Raw genomic sequence first — 19,021 nt, forward strand, 5'->3', positions numbered from 1 at the left:
CAGTCCTTCCTTTGCTTTATGCCTATCACCTGGCACTTTATAATTCAGGAATTTTGTGGGCTGAAGCATTCGATGTGAATATTTTCTCAGAAGTCGAGGGGAACTTTTTATGTTCTGAAGCTGTGAAGGCAAATTATCAGCCTGCATAACATCAATGCAAGGAGCAGCTAGCAGATTTTTCACGGAAACCTTCCTACCTACTTGTGATAATCCTGCTTTTTTCAGCACTTTTAAAATTATTATTTTAAATGTGCATTTCATGGTTAAACACAATTGATTTGGAAGTGTCCTCTAACTGACAAATCTTACGTGTTGGCCTAATTACTGACCCGATTCTGTAGATGTAAGAGTTTAATGTCAGATGAAACTCTGTAAAATGCAGACCAGATTTAAAAAAAAAAAAAAGAAGAAGGTAATTGCAGCGTAAGCTCCTTCTTCAGGAACACTTGCATATCGAATGACTGTTGCTATCACATCCCTCCCTTTTGCTAATTGAGGTCAGCTCTCGTTTTACCAGCACAGCAGTGGGAGCCGTGTTTTTTCAGTGAGATTGGTTCCCTTACCACGAAGCTGCATCGACATTCGCAGCGCTAACACCAACATTTCTGTGGTGTTGGTTTGGGCGGTTTTTTATTTTATTTTAAAAAGGTAGTTGGACATTTTTAGAGCACTCAAGGTCTGTTTAAAGACAACTCCGTATGACACAAGCACAAGCGCTGACCGGGAAACCTCGAAAGGTTTCGTTGTTGTTGTTTGTTTTAAATAATAACCCTCAGGTCCGGTTTCCCGCCTCCTGCTCCGGCACCCACCGGTCCGCGCTCCCTCGGCGGCAGCTCAGCCTCTCCCAACAGCAAGCCGCGGTGTCCCGACCGAGACGAGAGACTTTAATTACCCGGGCCCGGCCGGGAAGGCGGCTCCGGGCCTCGCCGGTCCGGTCCGGTCCGGTGCGGGGAATTCCCGCCCGCCGCTGAGGTAACCCGGCGACGCGAAGGGCGCTGCGGCTCTACGCCTTTAAGAAGGAGTCGAGCACCTACACCACCGATAGGCGCCTCTGCCGCCCCGCCCCGCCCCTTCGCGGGTTGGCCGGCCGGCCTTCATGGGCGGATCGATAAAGCGCGGGGTTGGCGCCGCGGATGAATTCGGGGTTCGGTTGGACGCGCCTGAAGCGCGGGGGGTTTGAGGGGCCGCCGCTCCGGCCCGGCTCCATGGCCTCCGCGCTGGTAAGGGCCCGGCCCCGGGCAGCCCGAGCGTGTGGGGCCTTAACGGCTCCGGGGGTGAGGGGAGGACCGCCGCCCCTCACCCGTCGCGGAGCCTGACGGTGCGCACCCTCTCCCCAGGAGGACCCCGTCTTGATCCGGCCTTTCCGAGGCCACAGAGCGGCGGTGACCGGCGTCGCCTTCAACGCGGAGGCCGCGGGGCTGGGTGAGTGCGGGGGGCCGGTCGCTTTCCGGGCGGGGCGGCTCGCTCCCTCCTTCCCTCCTTCCTTCCTTCCCTCCTTCCTTCCTTCCCTCCCTCCTTCCTCCCTTCCCTCCCCGGCAGCCGGCGGAGAACCGCCGGGCCGGGTGCGGAGGCGGGGCGGGCTCCCCCGGCGGCCGGGCGGGCGGGCCGAGGAGTCTCTGCCCCTTCCTTAAGCGACAACTTTTTGAGCAAACCAGGAGGCGGGAGGAGGGGTTTGTCCCGCGGCGAGGAGGAGGAGGAGGAGGAGGAGGAAGTAAGTGAGGAGAGCGCCGGGGGCGGGGGGGCTGCTCCGTGCCTTCACCGCTTCCCCCCCCCCCGCAAGCCCCGCCGTCCCCCGGGAAACCTCCGGGCCCTGACGGAGGGACTGGCTGCCAGCTCTCGGCCGGCGGCCCGAGCCCGAAGCTGGAAGTGCCCGCAAGCCCCCTCCGTCCTGGGGCGGGGGGAGAGGGGGGGAGCCGGCGGTGGTTGACGGAGCTCCTCTCTGCTAGGAGCTGCTTTTAACCGCCCGCGATGAGGATCCGTCTGGCGAGAAGATGGACGTGGGTCCGCAAAAGCTGCGTGTTTCTGGGCTTCTTGATGATCGCTTACTTTGCGGTCGAGCTGTCGGTTTCTTCCTTCGGTGCCTCCCTCGCCGGGGAGAGCATCACCAAAGGGAGATGGGAGAGGCGCTTTTCTGACAGAGCAGGAGAAGCTGTGGATTTGGCTCGTCCCGTTTATGACAAATCCCCGCCCGATCCTTACGCTCCAGGAGAATGGGGTAAGCCCTCTCGCCTGCAGCTGACTCCCGAGGAGAAGAAACAGGAAGAAGAGCTGATCGAGAAGTATGCAATTAATATTTATGTGAGCGATAAAATCTCTCTCCACCGGCACATTGAAGATAATCGACTGAGTGGCTGTAAAACCAAATCTTACGACTACAGGAGGCTGCCCACGACGTCTGTTATAATCGCTTTTTACAATGAAGCCTGGTCAACGTTGCTGCGGACGATACACAGTGTTCTTGAAACATCGCCTTCGGTGCTTCTAAAAGAAATTATACTGGTGGATGACTTAAGCGATAAAGTGTATTTGAAGAGTGACCTCGAAAAATACATAAGCAGTCTGAACAGAGTTCGTTTGATAAGAACCAACAAACGAGAAGGATTGGTTCGCGCACGCTTAATTGGCGCTACCTTTGCTACTGGTGATGTCCTCACGTTTCTAGACTGTCACTGTGAATGTGTCTCTGGCTGGCTGGAGCCACTGCTCGAGAGGATCGCTGAGAACGAGACTGTTATTGTTTGCCCTGTCATTGACACCATTGACTGGAAAACGTTTGAATACTACATGCAAACGGCAGAGCCCATGATTGGGGGGTTTGACTGGCGGCTGACATTCCAGTGGCACTCGGTGCCTAAACATGAGCGGCTCAGGCGGAAATCTGAAACTGACCCAATCAGATCCCCAACTATGGCTGGTGGCTTGTTTGCTGTCAGCAAGAAGTATTTTGAGTACCTGGGTACCTACGATACGGGAATGGATGTCTGGGGAGGGGAGAACTTAGAATTATCGTTTAGGGTTTGGCAGTGTGGAGGCATGTTGGAAATTCATCCATGCTCCCATGTGGGCCATGTGTTTCCAAAGCGCGCGCCCTATGCTAGACCGAATTTCCTTCAGAACACAGCACGTGCTGCTGAGGTGTGGATGGATGAGTACAAAGAGCACTTTTACAACAGAAATCCTTCTGCAAGAAAAGAAAACTACGGAGATATTTCTGAGAGAAAGATATTAAGAGAACGTTTGAAATGCAAGAGTTTTAACTGGTATTTAAAAAACATATTTGCTGAGTTGCATGTACCAGAAGATCGTCCTGGCTGGCATGGTGCTATCCGCAGCGCAGGAATAGCTTCAGAATGCCTCGACTATGTCTTACCAGAGCATCATCCTACTGGGGCTCACCTTTCTCTCTTTGGATGTCATGGTCAGGGAGGCAATCAATTTTTTGAATACACATCAAATAAGGAGATTAGATTTAACTCTGTAACTGAGCTATGTGCTGAAGTCCCTGAGCATGAAGACTTCATAGGTATGAGGAGCTGCCCAAAAGATGGATCTCCTACCCCTGAAATTATTATATGGCATTTCAAAGAAGATGGGACTATTTACCATCCTCATTCGGGAAAGTGCCTTACCGCTTATCGTACAACTGAGGGGCGTGCCGATGTGCAAATGAGAACTTGTAATGCTGCAGATAAAAATCAGATTTGGAAATTTGAGAAATAATCACTGCTGGTAGTATGAATCGAATGGACTGTAATCTCCAAGGTTTTTACATGTGTGAGCAGATAGTGATGTTTGATTGTATACCTTGGAATGTCTTCAGATGCATCTGTAGTGGTGTAGAAACTGCATCTGCTGTGGTGAATTGTATGGAAAGCAAAAGTAAATGCTGGGGTGTAGCTTCTAAAACGTCGAATACAGATCTAATGCCTTTTATTTTTGTAAAATTTTGATCCGTTATTTTCGTACTTTGGTCTGTCTTGATTATGGTAAAACAAAGGCTTCTGAGGGGACTGAGGAGGGATTTTTTTTTTTTTTCTTAAAAAAACCCACACTAAAGCTGCAAGATCATGTTACATGAAAGTAAAGAATCTTACAGAAGTAAGTTAAGATTGTTGCAGTGGAATTAACTGACCTATGTTGCAGATACATTATAACATATGTATCTAACACACTAAGTAATGCTACAGTAGCATGTGATTGAATCTACATTCATGTGGGAAGTTGAATCTGAAGCCTTGTTATACTCTGCAGTTTTCTGGGAACTTACATGCTCTTAAGGGTTTCGGGGTGACAACTAGCTATATTACATTGAAGAAAAGCAAGTTTTTTCAGTAGATGGGCTTTGGCACTGCTTTGCAGTCTTGTGCCTATTCTGGAACACTTACCTCATGAGGGTGAGTCAGGAGCTCTCATGCCTTTAGAGGAGTGTAGCAGCAGCAGAACCAAGGACGTGCTGGTGGGTACCACAAATGGGAAGAAATAGGGGTAGCTACAAGTAAAAATTCTGTACAAAGATAATGGAGAAGGAAAGAAAGCACAGAATTGCATTAGCTACTGCTGTTTCTTTAGCTATATATTTAATACTTACGTTGCCTCTGTGTAAGCTTTTCTATGTCAAGCCTGGCATCCTAGGGACACATAGCTTATGTGACTATACCATGTATTTTTTTTTTTTTTTTTGGTCTGTTGGTGGGGTAGAGGAAGGAGACACAGAGGAAAACTTGGGCTGTTTTATTTTAAGTATTTTGGCAACAGCTAGCAGGCATCGGCCCTAGGTAGAGTTTTGAAATAATGCAGCATACGCTGCCTCTTTCTAGTCACAATAGTACCATGGGACACCTCGGGTAAGGTTGGGAAGCTGGAGTTCCTGAAGTGAGGGGAGTTGAAAAGGCAAACGGCAGCTTGGAGGAAACCAAGATTTGTTGGTTAGGTGGTTCACAGAACAACTTCTTTAGAATGTTTTCTGTATCCTGTTATGCTGAGTTTTGAAGAATATTGATTCTAGAATCATGTTGCTAATCTGTTTTAAGTGTGATTATAGACAGTAGATGTGATAGATATATTGTGTTCTTGGAAAAAAAAATCTTGTATTAGTATCTGTGGTTTTTAGCTTTATATGATTTAAGTTGAACACTTCTCTTAATGTTTCAGGCATTCCAGCTTTTTTGATTACTTTCACTGAAGTCATAGATGTTTTTCAGTAGCTAGAGTGTAGTAATTCTTGACTTGGGGCTGGTAGGTAGGAACTTGAGCTAGTGAGCAAAAAGAATCTGGATACTTGAGGAATGTAGTAGGTGTGCATTTGCTGCAGGTGTTAGTAGGTAGAAGGGTTAAAAGGGAGGAAGTGAGACCTGAAATAGGTGAAGATTTGCCAAAAATAAACCAAGAGTAAGTTAAGATGTATTCTTGAATCTTAGTGGTTTTAAAGAGTTGAGAGGTTTGGGTGGAAGCAGGCTAAGATAGAAGGGAAACAGAAGAAGAAAATTTGGAGCTGGGGACGTAGCACTGAATCATGCTAAAAATGCTTGCCACTGTGTGGCATGGGTAGTTTTAAGTCTTTAACTTATTTTTAGGAGGTTAGTTGCAATTTGATTTTTTTTTCTTTTCTTTATTCCTTTTCTTTTTTTCCCTAAACTGATTTTTTTTTTTTGAAAAGGGAAGTTCTTTACTATATAAGGGAGACATTCCTGAAAAATTCCATTCCACTCTGCAGCAAGGAATTCTTTTGTGGACCTACAAGTTATGAACCATTTATCAAATTTTAAACGGCAGCCAGTCATTATGTACTGGGGCAATAAATTATATAAAGTATGTGCTTTTGTGAAAAGCTTGCTGTAGACTCTTACATTCGGTAGAAATGACAGGAAAAAGGCCTGGGTTCTCCTACATGGCAGAGCATAAGTTGTATGTGCAATGCATGTTTCCTCAGATGAAAGTAATTAAATAGTGTGAATATAGACTATGCAACTTTTATATGGTTAACTTTTTTAGGACTTGGCAAAAACTACATTTCATATAAGAAAACTACCTTCATGTTAAAACTGACAAAGTGCTCCTTATCTATTTAAGCAATAAGTCTAAGTGAAACTGCCTTTTAAAGTTTAAAAAGTTATTCTCTATGTATGTATCTGAACCCTTCCTCCTTCTCCCCACCACCTCCCATTCTATTTTTGTGGTTTTTTTAAAAACTAAAAGGAAAAAAGCAAAAGTAAATAACCTCACCATAAAAAAAAAAAAAATGGGAGGGGGTAGGAGGAGTAGGGGGTTGAGAAGGAGAGGGAAAGAGAGAAGTAAAAAAACCTTAGCATTTCATTTCCACTAGTTTTGAACTGAGTTGCAGCAATTCTACAGAAATACTCCAATCCAGATGTTTTTTCAGTGTGTTAAGATTTCTGGAAAATCTGAAACTCTGAAAGATTTTCTATTCTGTTAGACTTTGAAAATTTGGGGAACACTTGTATATATTTTAAACTACTGATTTTAAGTGACTTAAAAGAAATTGAATGTAAACTTAACACTGAATAAATGTGGCAGGGCTTTGGGGTTTCTTTCGAAAAAATAAAATCCAGAATGATAAGTATTGGCTAGTGTGCTGACTCTTTTCAATTCTCTTCCGCTTGTGTAAGTACATACAGTATACAATAAAAACTGCTATGAATTTGAACTTATGGGAGTTATTAAAAGTTCCTCGTAATTAATCCACTGTGCTTAGAATTCCAGATTGGTTCCCTTGACAGAGGTTCAATTAATAATTGTTTTCCTCCAAGTAGGAAATCTTGCAAATCACTGTTTAAATGTGTTTGTATTGTGACATTGCAACTTATCACACTGAGATTTGCAAGGTTCCTGTGAAATATGTGGGTTTTGTGGTGATGTTTGAATATTCACGCACACATAGTGTGCGCAGCCCTGTACTCCATCTGACCTGTAATTCTTGCACTGAGTTAATTATGTTGGGGATGCCTCAGTATTTTGGGAGGGGAAAAAGATGACCAAGAGGTATATCTAGCTGTTAAAGCCCAGCTGAGTATGTCTCTTCTGATCTTTGCCCAACTTCCTTATAGTCACTACTGTGGTATTGTGGGAAATGAGAGTTTAATGGTAATCCCCTATTGCGGCAACTTTTATCTTCATATATACATGTGAATATTGATGGTATACGTTTTCATAAATACACAACTTATAAATTGAACTTGGCTTCATTGCAAGTACCAAAAAACTTTTGTCATGGCATATGTGAAGCACAGATACATGTTTAGAGAACTGCGGCAAAGTGGTGTCCAAAGGCCAAGTCTCTGTTCTTTGGTGTTTGATTCTGTTGTGACTCATCACCAGAAAAGCAAATCACATAGAGACATGTCAGCTATACTTGGGTGTGTACAGAAAACACTGACTTTATAACATCAGTGCCTTTTTTTTTTTTTTTTAACTGGACTAAGTTGCATATTGGAGTCAGCTCAGTGCGAATTTTCAGCTTTCTTCTTTCTAGCTGTATTTTGCAGTTGGTCAAATATTTTCATTATTACAGCAAGGACAAATTTTGTCTTTCACCTCTAAACACGATTCTGGTTATGTCGCGTTTTCTGAGGAGCTTGTGCAACAGACCTGTTTGTGATATGGCCCATCCTAAAAAATTCTTCTGGACCTTCTGTGTTTCTTTTGTGTCAGTTCCAATACTTTAAACTAGCCTTGGAGATCTGTTGTGGACCATTTACTGATGGTCTGGTAATTGAAAGTCAGGCTGTAGGGTGCTGACAGAATGCATCAACTGGGTCTGATCTGCACTGCTGTAGGACTTCATGTGTAATCTGTCCTGGAAGGTTCTTGCTTTTGAACACCTAAATGCATGGACAACATGAACTTGAGGGGAGGAAAATGCATAAAGGATTAAGAAGCAATCCTTCAAATACTGTGTTTGAGTAAATTGGAGCAGCATTGTTATAAAGTAGGCAAAATCCCTTAAAATGGAATAAAAAGAGAAATAGAGAAGTTCATTTGATAATAGTAATAGTACATTTTTCATGTATAGAACTGTTTTTAAGGTTAGTATTGATAATGGAAATTAGTGCTGGCAACATCATTACCCTATAGACTCTTGTATTTAGTGCCTGTGGTTAGCTAAGATAAAACATTGACTGTTAGAGCAAAATGCTTAGGTGTTGGCCATATGCACCAAAACTGATTTCAGCCTGCTTGAACATAGCTTGAATAGCTTGGCTTCACTGAGGCTCGTTAATGGTAAAGGGACCTGGTTTCCTCGGCAGGATAGGGGCCAAAGTTGAATATAGATTCAGAGTTTTGGCTTAGAGTTTCTTTTTCTGGGTTTACGCCTCTCCCGTGCTGTTCAGACACAGAGTCACATCAGCTTGTGTGCTGTAGGAAAATAATTCTGCAACGGGTCTGTCGGTTATTCATCCTTTCCTGTGCGGGTCCTGAACTGCTCCCCTGTCACCGCTGGGCTGGAACTGCACTATCGGAGATAATAGTAGCCTTTGAGTGGCACGGTAACGAGCGGGTGGCTTCAAGAGAAAAACCTACCTAAGGATGGGGAGAGGATGCTGTGTGAGCGTAGGCAATGGGGAGTCCAGAGGGAGAACAAGGAAGACACTTGTGGATGTGCCAGGGAAAGGAGAACTTCAGATTGCTGCTTGTGTCTCATTAACCTTGGGATAATCCATCTGCGAGAGAGCGAACTACAAGAAACCAGGCTTTGAATTTATTGTACTGTCATCTTTTAAAATATTTCTTTCAGGTTTTAAAACTGAAAGCAAAGAGGGCTGGTATTACATGGCCTTCATGCAGTTCCTAAGGTACCACAGGTGCTTGGTAGTTCTGCATTATTTGTTTTAGAAACCGTCAGTCTTGTCTGTTGCACTTTTCTAATGTGATGCCTTCAAATTCTAGTTTAGCTTACACTTCACTTCTTCCTTTCTGTTTTATGCCACTCTCGGTCACATTTTTCTGATTCAAAGGGAAAAAAGAAATCATTCAAGTACAATTAGAAAGAGCCTGCTGTAAAATAGAGTTCTGAAAAGTTGGAGGGGGAAAATAGCGTGTACTTCTGTGTCAAATTTAGGCCTATTGATATGGGCATAGGGATAGCCTGGTCCTACATCTTTTGCCAGAAGCTAATCTTTTGGGAGTAAAATAATATCTCTGTGCCAAATCCCTAAGGAGAGTTTAATATCTAATATTTTGTTTAAGGCTTGCCTTGACACATGTGTTAATGAACAGACTCCATTCCTTTGTGCTGTGTTGGTGCCTGAAAGAGGTTGGGAAGAGAATAGCCATCCTTTTCATGTCCTCTTCAACTTCCAGGAGGTTCTTGTTCTTCCTCTCCCTCCCTTTCTGTCCTAGGGGTAGGAATTTTATAACTGAGGGCTGGGAGTGTGAATTCCTTGTTTTTATTTGTCCTGCATGTTTGCACTTAGCAGACATGAAGATAAGAGGGGCATAGGAATATCACACTTGCCAGTTCAATTCAACTGCTCATTGCTTTTGCTGCATATAGTTTCCTGAAAATGATCAACCTCAAGTAAAAACTATGACTGCCTTCTCAAACGTAGATAGTACGGTCCACCTGCAAAGTGATTGCAAAAAAAAAAAAAAGTTCATGCTCTTTCTACTATCAGACCGAAACTTCACATTGTGATTTGAACTAGACAAATGTTAGTATTAAAAAAATTGGTACTTAAATAGGATTATAGAATTATCATATCTACACTAAAGTGAATATCCAAATATCTGAAGTGTTAGAAATTCTATCTTTGGTGTAGGCTGGCCTGTCTTTTCAGAGTTAAACACTTGATACTTGAAATAAATTCCATCTCAGAGATCAAAGTGAGATCACTGAAGAATTTGTCTCTTGTTCTTAGTATTTGGTAATGCCAAATCTGGATTCATACTTAATGACATGTGCTGATGTTCGGCTTTGGATTTTTTGTTCTGTATCTTCTAAAGGACTTGTAAGCCAGTTTGTTTAATATATGGGAGAGCTACCTGTTAAGAATTATCCTTTACTCCTCCCAGTCTTCTGATGTCCTTCCAAAAGCCTGGTGTTGGCATTGCTGGCTGCCAAGCTTCTGCTCAGGCCAAGTATCCATTAAAACCCAATAACTGCTCCCTCCCTCTCAAACCCACTAAGTTCACTGGTAAATCCAAATCTGTAGTTGTTGGCTCTGATTTTTCTAACAACAGTGAGCAGACTCGTAATATCTTTTATCTCCTGCCAGCTACCTCCTCTTTGGATAGGTTTCTCATGGTGTGGAAGCTGAAGACACAATGCAGAGCTTATAAATTTGTAGGCCACGCGGAAGCGGTGACCAGCGTACAGTTCTCACCAGACGGGCAGCTGCTTGCTTCAGCTTCTCAAGATCGTACTGTCAGACTGTGGATCCCTTGCATGTGAGTATAACTGGGCAATGCTGGCTATGTGTTTCATTAACGGGCAACGTGAATATTGCAGTCTTTACCCAAGAAAAGTTTCTTTTTTCCTTCCCACATCCCCAGGCTTTGACAGAAACAGAAATTGGGGAGCACAAGCAACATGGTTCTTGACTGTGTTCCTTGTTCTTTACTGAATACTCTGTAGTTTCAAAAGAAAAACGTAGCAATTCAGAGGTCATAATTTCATGTGTGTGGGACTATGCTTGGTAGTATTTCTCTGTTGTAAAGGATACATTTCTTTTAATAAGAATTGCATGGCTGCACTTCATTTTGGGGTGACAAGTGACAACGGAAACAAATAGCATTTTTGGAAAAAAAAAAAATATTTTGAATTGACTTGCCTTTTTAGACTGTTCCCAAGTAGCAGTGATTGCAAGCTATTCAGAATGATCTTAGAAAGACCAGTCTTACTTTAACTTTTAAGCATTTTGTGGATTACTGTATCAAAAAACATAATAACTTCTTTTTCATATACTGTATGGAGGCTAATGCTGCTAGTTAATTGCACTGCTCCATAAAATTGGTCATATTAAGTACAATTACTTTGCAGTCTGTTTTTCTAATAATTAATATTCAAATAAGGCAAAAAATATTAGTGGCACTGAGATTTAGCCTGTATACGTTGCTTTCTCACTTGGATAAGATTCCAAATATGTTAACTTTGAGTTTTATGGGTTTTAAAACTCTTTCAGTTTAATATAATTGTGTTTTGTGTCTTGGTTGTGGGGGTTTTTTGTTTGTTTTGGGTTTGTTTTTTTTGTTTTTTCCTCTAGTCATGGAGAATCATCGGTACTGAAAGGTCATACAGCATCTGTTCGTAGCGTGAGCTTCTCGCATGACGGCCACTTTCTAGTTTCAGCATCCAATGATAAATCAATAAAAATATGGAGTGTTCACCATCAGCGCCTTCTGTTTTCCCTATTCCAACACACTCATTGGGTTCGCTGTGCCAAGTAAGCTTTGTTTTTATTCTCATTGTAAAGAAACAGAACTCCTAACAAAGGGTTTTTATTTCGAGGGCAGAACTAAGAGAAGAAAAATCTGTGAATCATTATTTATCATTATTAAATTTTAATAAATCACTCTTACACACACACATTTTTTTATATATCTCCTAGTTGAAGTCTGAAAGCTTGCTCTGTGTTAATGTATGCACATATTAAATCTGTTGCTGGGTATTAATTCTTTTACTTTAAAGGACAAATAGGGTCTTTGTATTTATTTTCAGTGAGTATCCTGTCTTTCCCCAGTCTTGTATGTTTTTGTGCTGTATTAACTTATTTCACAGCATTCACTTGTTTCTAGATTTATTGTGCACAGTAGGGGTTTTCTCAACTAATCTTGGAACAGTAGTGGCATGAAAGAATGGTCATGAGTCAAAATGAGTTAAGCTTACGTAATTGGAAAAGGTAAAAGAAATGGCCTTTGTACTGCAAGTTAAGATTCGCACTCTATTTGAAGGCAGGGCAGCTCTTCAAAGACAAGAAAAGCTTGTTCTTTGCTGATTTTTTTTTTTTTTTTCGTTCCTCCATATTAATGGAAAATCTGCAGTGAAGAGAGGCCTGATTTAAACCTCTGGAGAAAGAAATTTAACACCGGTGAAGTGCAGAGCCTTACAAAGTTCCAAAGTATCTGATCACTGAAAAGAATGATAAAAGCTCTAGGAAATAGTATGTGAAAGTTCTTGAACACTATTCTAATGTCCTTGTGCAGTTGCTCAAAATGAGAAATAATAATGATTGGTGAAATTATAGACAAATCAATCTTCCTGTTTAAAAACCTAGTCTGCTAGTCTAGGAATAATCATGAATGTTTTGCTGACAGTTTCCAAGTCTAGAGAGAGCTCACAGGAGAGTATATATGTAGGTTAAAATTGAATGCAAGGTTCTTTTCTGTCCTCTTTGTCTTTTTGCCTATAGTTTTCTATAACAATCTTTTTGGCATTGGAATTGACAACCTTAGGCTGCTGTTACCTTCCCCCCCTGCCATTGGTTATGGCTCTGTTTTTAATTGTCATTGATTGTGAAATGGACGGGGGGAGGAGTGGGGGGAAAAGCTTTTCTTTTCAGTTTTATTAGTCCATGAGAAATGTGAGAAATTCAAATGTCCTTTGAATGTTACACATTTTAATTCCAAACAGGCTTTCTTGGTTCTGGTGTTTTGCTACTTATGTCTCTAATGCTAATCTAGGTAGTGTCAGTTGTTTAGTAATGTATACACTTGCATGTTCCAGATTTTCACCTGATGGAAGACTAATAGCATCTTGCAGTGAGGATAAATCTGTTAAGATCTGGGATACGAGAAATAAAACTTGTATTGATAGCTTCTTAGATTATGGAGGGTAAGTGTTACTAGAAAAAAGGAGAAATGTAAATGTGTAATTTTAATGAGATTAAATTCATGTTTTGTGGTATTAACATCTGTATTTGTTACATCTGAAAATAGATCAAACTTCTACTACCCATGTAAAGTAAAATAATTTATTTCACATTTTTCTAAAGAGGTTAACTGGTTGCACTTATCCAGCTGTTTTCCAACAGTCAAGAAATAGGCCAGAGAGAAGTCATATTGTTCTTAGGTTTTTGAACGTTTTCATGTGTTTCCTCAGTTTTGATAATGCTATTTGATATTGGATGCTTCAACACGAAGAGAAGTTTAAGAATCCTTCACTTGTTGAAGAAAACAGTATTCTGTTAGCTTCAGTGACCTGCCTTATTTAGGTTTAGAAAATACTTACTTTTACTTATTTGTGTTTTTCTTAAACATCTTGGAACCAGAGTTTTAATTAACAAATGCAATAGAATATTAATCTTGTATATGTGCTTTGCTAATTTCATGGCTGCCTTCTCTATCCTTTTTCCAAGCTAAAAGGTAGTTATAGCTAAATATTCTATTCTTAGACAAAAACATTTTACTTGCTGCTTACAAATTCTTTGCAGACTTTCTTCTAGGAACTTTGTACTCCAACACAAATTGCGAAGGTTTGAGTCAGGACAATTATACTATATTTTTAACAAAAGCCAGGATATGCAGTCTGATTTATCACGCACATCTTGTTTTCTTGTGCTTATTTCAGTTCCTTGAAATACCTTATTTGAGTTTCCATACATGTAGATTCCATACGACTTTGTGGCAACTCAGTGTTAATATTGTGGTTTATATATATATAGACATACATCTACACCCAAATATTTCTGTGGAAACATGTAATCAATCTGTTTTCATTAATTATATTTAGATTTTCAAATTTTGTGGATTTCAACCCAAGTGGTACGTGTATAGCTTCTGCAGGTTCTAATCATACAGTGAAACTGTGGGATATTCGAATGAACAAGCTACTGCAGCATTACAAAGGTAAAAACAATGTAGTTTGTTGTATTTTCTTTAGAAAGGAGCTTTTTGCAGTGAAATGTGATTTATGTAGATTATATGATTTCATACCTTATTGAGGAAACTGAACAAACAGATCATATTGGCATTTTGTAAGTAATCTTTTTATAGTCTGGCAACCCTAAAAATCCAACCTGAATCCTGGTTGCAATCCTTTGCAATGCTTATCTTAATTTTTAGAACAGAACTAAGCAAATACTTTGGACAGTCTGCTATGCCCCAGCACTTTGGTTGTTTTTCCCTTAAATGAAGTAGATTGTTCTTTGGGAAGTAGAAAAGAGCAATGAAATAAAGTGTGCATTTCTTGTTAGTAGATATATACAGTCTTTGAATATTGTCTTCTGTAAATTAGTTCACAGAGCAGGGGTTAATTGTGTATCATTCCATCCTTCTGGTAACTATCTCATCACTGCTTCTACTGATGGTACCCTTAAGATTTTGGACCTCTTAGAAGGAAGACTTATTTACACTCTTCATGGACACAAGGTATATGCAATAATCCTATTTAAGTGGAGATCTTAATAGATTATTCGGTATCTTTTCAAAGAGAGAGTAACACTTATGCCATTGTGTCTTGTATCTTGCAACTTGCAGATAAACCTTAGTGGACAGCAAAGTGCTGTATTAATACACCTTGTCAGAAGTGCATAAGGAAATGCATCAATTTTACCTATGACCATGCAGTCAATCTGTCAATATTGTATGCATGCTTAATGTTAAGTAATAAAACAGGTTCTGAATTAATTAATAATTCACTCTCTTGATTGTCAAAATCAATTATTTGGCATGTTAGTCTTTTTGTCTGTTGAAAAACAGTGCTTTCTAAGGAGGGGGAAAGATGGAAGATAACTTTTGTAAAGAATGGCAGACACTTTTTCCCTTTTCTCCTAACGCAAAACAAACACCACTTTTGATAATGAATCACTCAAACACATTGTCTTGAGTAATCTAATATATATTTGATAATTTTTCCTTGCAGAGTTGAAGCATAAAATCTAAGGAAAATGCCACTGTTTTCCTAGTATTGATTGTAATGCATTGTAATGCAACATCTTACGAAGATGTGCAATATTAACTCTCCAATCCAGTTGTTTTGCAAAACTTTCACTAGAGTTAAATTGTTCCTTATTTTATTAAACTTGAAAGAATCTATTTATATTGGGTAACGGCATAAGTGTTTTTCTCTTTGCATTAAAATACCATGATTACAGTAATAGTGTAATTTTAATGTATGCTAATTTTTTTTCTTTCAGGGACCTGTACTTTCTGTGGCTTTTTCAAAAGGTGGTGAAAAATTTGCCTCAGGTGGAGCAGATGCTCAGGTTTGTGGTATTGTCTCTTTAAATTAAATGTCTTAATCTTTGTTACAGTGGATGGCAGTTAAATATAGTATGTCACAGTAACATGCTAATTACAGTATGTTCACATGCATTCTGTATAGTAGTGAGTTATATAGACTTTGTTTAGCCTAAAGTTAAATTTGAGGAGAAAAATAAATACATCCTTTAAAAACTTGATCTTAACTACTTTCGATTGGATGTTACGATGAGAAGACCACAATACTAGCCACTTCTTTTTTTTTATATATTAAAATAATGATTTTTAAATAGAAATATCTTAAGTGTTGCAATTCAGTGTCAACAAAGTAGTTGTGTTGCAACTAGTATTAATGTCTACACGTGCCATTAGGTTTTTCACATCTTTTAAAGTCACTACTCTGTAATTTTAAGAATTAAGTTGTAATACTGGGAAAACTTTGTCTAGAATTGGCAAAAAAATCTTGTGTTAGCTTTGCTAATTTACATTGGTGAAACAACAAAGTACTGGATTTTGTATAGGGAAGAGTTGTTTTGAGCATTTAAAACAAAAATTATTTTAAATTGGACAGCAAATCATACAATTAATCTTCATCTGCTGTGATAAATCTCATAATTACAAAAATACTATCAAGCTTAGAATCATCTCTATCAGGTCTTTACTTTCTCCAGAAAGAACTTTTGTAGCCCAAGGCTTAGAGTTTGTCTGAAATATTCCTTAATACTAGTTGTCTTTTTCATTGTTTCCTGTTATTAAAAAACTAAAAGCTCAATGTAGACACAGAAAGCCATGCTGTAGAAATGAAGATCTTTCGAATTTACCATAAATCATGCTTATATTCTGTTTTGTGGAGTTTGAAATATGTTTCAGCTAGTTACAGAGACAGTCTTGGAAAATAATAAATAGTTTTCAATTAAAAACTTCAGTATCATTAGAAAGAATACAGTCTGTTTCTGGTTTTTACTTGATGCTTCGGGTAGCACACTTTCTAGAATGATTTGAAAGCACTCAAAGAAAATAATTAAAATTGCTTTCTATCACAGGCGTTAGTAAGAAGCAGTGCCAAGACTTGCAGTTATTAGAAAAGTGAAAACATTAGCAAACTTCCAATATTAATTTTACAAGCATAAAAAAAAACCAACCCAAGAATGGGGAAAAGATATTTACTCCTTGAGCCACTAGTCTAATCTTTTATTTTCCATACTCAAGGGTCTTTTTATGAGAATTTTTCTGTTCCAAAATGAACCTTTGATTCCTAGGTAATCCTGAATTGTTGACCTTACTTTTCATGAGTAGTTTCTTTTGAGTTTTATGACGATTGATATATTAAACTTAACTTGAGAGGAAGTGAAGTGCATGTAATAAAATACGTCACATGACAGAAGATTCATCTGAGAAGCTATGATGATGGAAAGGACTTAGAGTATTAAGTAAGCCTTACTCAACCTCCCAAATAAATGCCAGCATACCCTGGGAATGCCTGTCTTCTTGCAAGGTTCCTTTGAATTGGGGACCCCTGAATGACTTGCATGTTCAGTGCAGCCGTGTCTTTGCCTTTCTTCTGCTCTGACTCCATGCTGTAGAGCTGGTGGCACATGGGATCATGGAGTGAGTAGGTATTATAGTGCAAAAATCTATAAGATGACTCGTTTCTCAGCAGTTTGGTATAGTGTTTTCACGCTGAATGTGTGAGAGGTACGATCCGGTTTCATCAGGAAGTGCTTTCTTAGGTAAATGTTGAATTTAAAAAGTGGTCATAATAGGTCTAGTAATGAATCCTGGTTTTATTTACCTTACAGAAAGGCATGTTTTTATTTGTTGAAGTTTCTCCCTTTTTCTTGTGAACATTCCAGTGGGAGTGGGCTATTTATTTTGCTGTAACTTTCCTTTTGTATTTTAAGTTTTAAAATGTGCAGTGCTAACCATTGTGTGGTAACTGCCTATGTACATATCTTTATCTGTAGTAAACGTATGACTCTATTCTTCAGGGTCCATTTTCTGTTGGTGTATACATACATGTACTCCACAAACATCCTTTTTTGCTGACTTGTCCACAGCCCTCTTCCAGGTCTGCCAGGAGAATAGTTGTGGGACCTCTTCTCAACTTACTGTGATAGAATTCAGTTGGTTTACTGTAAATGTAGGGTGTATTCATTTGAGAAGTTCTGCTGGCAGATCAACAATGTCAAGCTGATGAGCAGAGGCTGGCCATAAAAGTATTATCTATCCCTTGTGCAGTATCCAAAAGATACTGTCTGCCCACAGCATGAGTTGGAGGCAGCTGATTCATTGTAAGTTTACCACAGATTACTTGCTCTATACACATATTATTTCAAGACTATTACATTTTCAAACAACAGATAAAATCTGTTTTTCCTCCATCAAAGAAGGATGTCTGCTTCTAGTTTCAAGTTTCTTTCTGGCTGGTGCAGAGCCAGCTGAAAACTTTGTTCAGAAGCACATTAAGTATTTGAAGCAAGCATTGGATATTTCTTCTGTTTCTTCCTGTTTGCTTCCTTCCCCAATCAAAAAGAACCCAGAATGTGTAGAGTTCTGAAGTTCATGGTCTTCACACTTCTTGACTGTATGTGCACATGACAAATTATTTCATTTACCTGCTTCCATGGAAGACATAAGACCTTTTACTTTTAAGTGAAAAACCAAAGTTATACCTACTCCTTTGGAAGGTAGTAGCCTGTGCTGTTAATTCAGCTCTTACCATATAGAAGAGAGCTCATTGTGTCTGGTGACTGCTTTGATGTAAAGGGAAATACTTTCTTATGGAATAACTATTTTTCTAGGGTTGTGCATAGTTGCTTTTACACTGTTTGCATTGCAGTTGAGATACTCAAGGCATATATGGATGTTTCCATGCTGGTTTTACTCTTACTAATTTTTGTTATCTGTGATGATGAAGCTGCAGTGGTATGGCCTTCCACTTCAGAGCAAAATGAAACATATTTAAAGCTTGAGCAGCTCAAACGTTCACCACTGATGAAAGGTCCTACCTCTGCTGCCTCCTGCCTTATACCCTGGTTTACACTCAGAGCTGAGCCAGTTTGAATTGTTAAACCAGCAGAAAATTAGCCTGCAAAAATGGGGAAAAGCCACATAAAAAATGTGAATAACTTTATGCTGCATTGGGTGATGGAGGTAGTGGAACAACACAGCTGAGAAGAGGAGGGAGAGAAAGCAGGACCTCCCTCTTACAGCACAGTGAGCTGCTGTGAATCAACTAATCTAACACCGAACTGTGCTCCAGGTGCCAGGTTCTGAGGCAGGTTTATATAGTTTGTACCAAGATCCATGCATCCCACTTTCACTGTTACTAATGTCTGAGTTAGTTTGGGTCCATCTTTATTGGCACACTGTGTCTCCCAGTGCATACTTAGGGTCTTCCACTCCACAGAATCATGAAAGATGTTGAACTTGAAATGAACTTTAACAATGTAGCTACTTAGGAATAGATTAAAAATATGATTTAGTCTGCTTGGAATTTCTGTGAACAAGTATGTAATTTGTGCTGTTTATGTATAGTTTATTAATTTCTGAAAAATACTTTTAATGGTTGTCAAATATTTTTGGCTGGACAAGCAAGTAATTTTAAGTCAGATCATGGTCCCATCTTTGTTTCCTCTAATTTAGTAAGCAGCTATAAAAATCAACATTGGACTTCTGGAAACTGCCATCTTCTAAGTGTTATGAACTTCCTTTTTTTTATTTTCTTTTTTCCCTTAGCACATAAAGCAACAAAGATGACACAAATCATGTAAATTTGTGATAAACTTAATTAAATTACTTACATATACAATTGTTTTGTGACATGAAAGAGCAATATTGTGGTTATGATTTGGTTTCCTGGTCTATC

At 39.7% G+C, this 19,021-nt stretch overlaps 2 protein-coding genes across 4 annotated transcripts in view; both read left to right on the forward strand.

Moving 5' to 3' along the window:
- Positions 1-1,122: 1,122 nt before the first annotated feature.
- Positions 1,123-19,021, forward strand: part of POC1B (POC1 centriolar protein B) — a 57,340-nt gene continuing 39,441 nt past the window's right edge. For both annotated transcript variants that reach the window (XM_052774335.1, XM_052774336.1), the window contains exons 1-8: positions 1,123-1,220; positions 1,338-1,422; positions 10,233-10,404; positions 11,220-11,399; positions 12,680-12,787; positions 13,685-13,800; positions 14,189-14,322; positions 15,090-15,158. In XM_052774335.1, the coding sequence (XP_052630295.1) occupies positions 1,134-1,220; positions 1,338-1,422; positions 10,233-10,404; positions 11,220-11,399; positions 12,680-12,787; positions 13,685-13,800; positions 14,189-14,322; positions 15,090-15,158 (951 nt within the window). In that variant the 5' untranslated portion in view covers positions 1,123-1,133. The remainder of the gene's footprint in view (positions 1,221-1,337; positions 1,423-10,232; positions 10,405-11,219; positions 11,400-12,679; positions 12,788-13,684; positions 13,801-14,188; positions 14,323-15,089; positions 15,159-19,021) is intronic.
- GALNT4 (polypeptide N-acetylgalactosaminyltransferase 4) lies at positions 1,356-6,580 on the forward strand. 2 transcript variants are annotated; one of them, XM_052774333.1, is made up of 2 exons: positions 1,356-1,422; positions 1,947-6,580. In XM_052774333.1, the coding sequence occupies exon 2, from the start codon at positions 1,969-1,971 to the stop codon at positions 3,718-3,720; it is 1,752 nt and encodes a 583-aa protein (XP_052630293.1). In that variant the 5' UTR covers positions 1,356-1,422; positions 1,947-1,968; the 3' UTR covers positions 3,721-6,580. The 2 variants fall into 2 exon arrangements, with proteins under 2 accessions (XP_052630293.1, XP_052630294.1); XM_052774334.1 differs by lacking the exon at positions 1,356-1,422 and adding an exon at positions 1,637-1,711 and having other exon boundaries at positions 1,950-6,580.

Source organism: Harpia harpyja, chromosome 23, assembly GCF_026419915.1.
Source record: "Harpia harpyja isolate bHarHar1 chromosome 23, bHarHar1 primary haplotype, whole genome shotgun sequence".
Classification (NCBI taxonomy): domain Eukaryota; kingdom Metazoa; phylum Chordata; class Aves; order Accipitriformes; family Accipitridae; genus Harpia; species Harpia harpyja.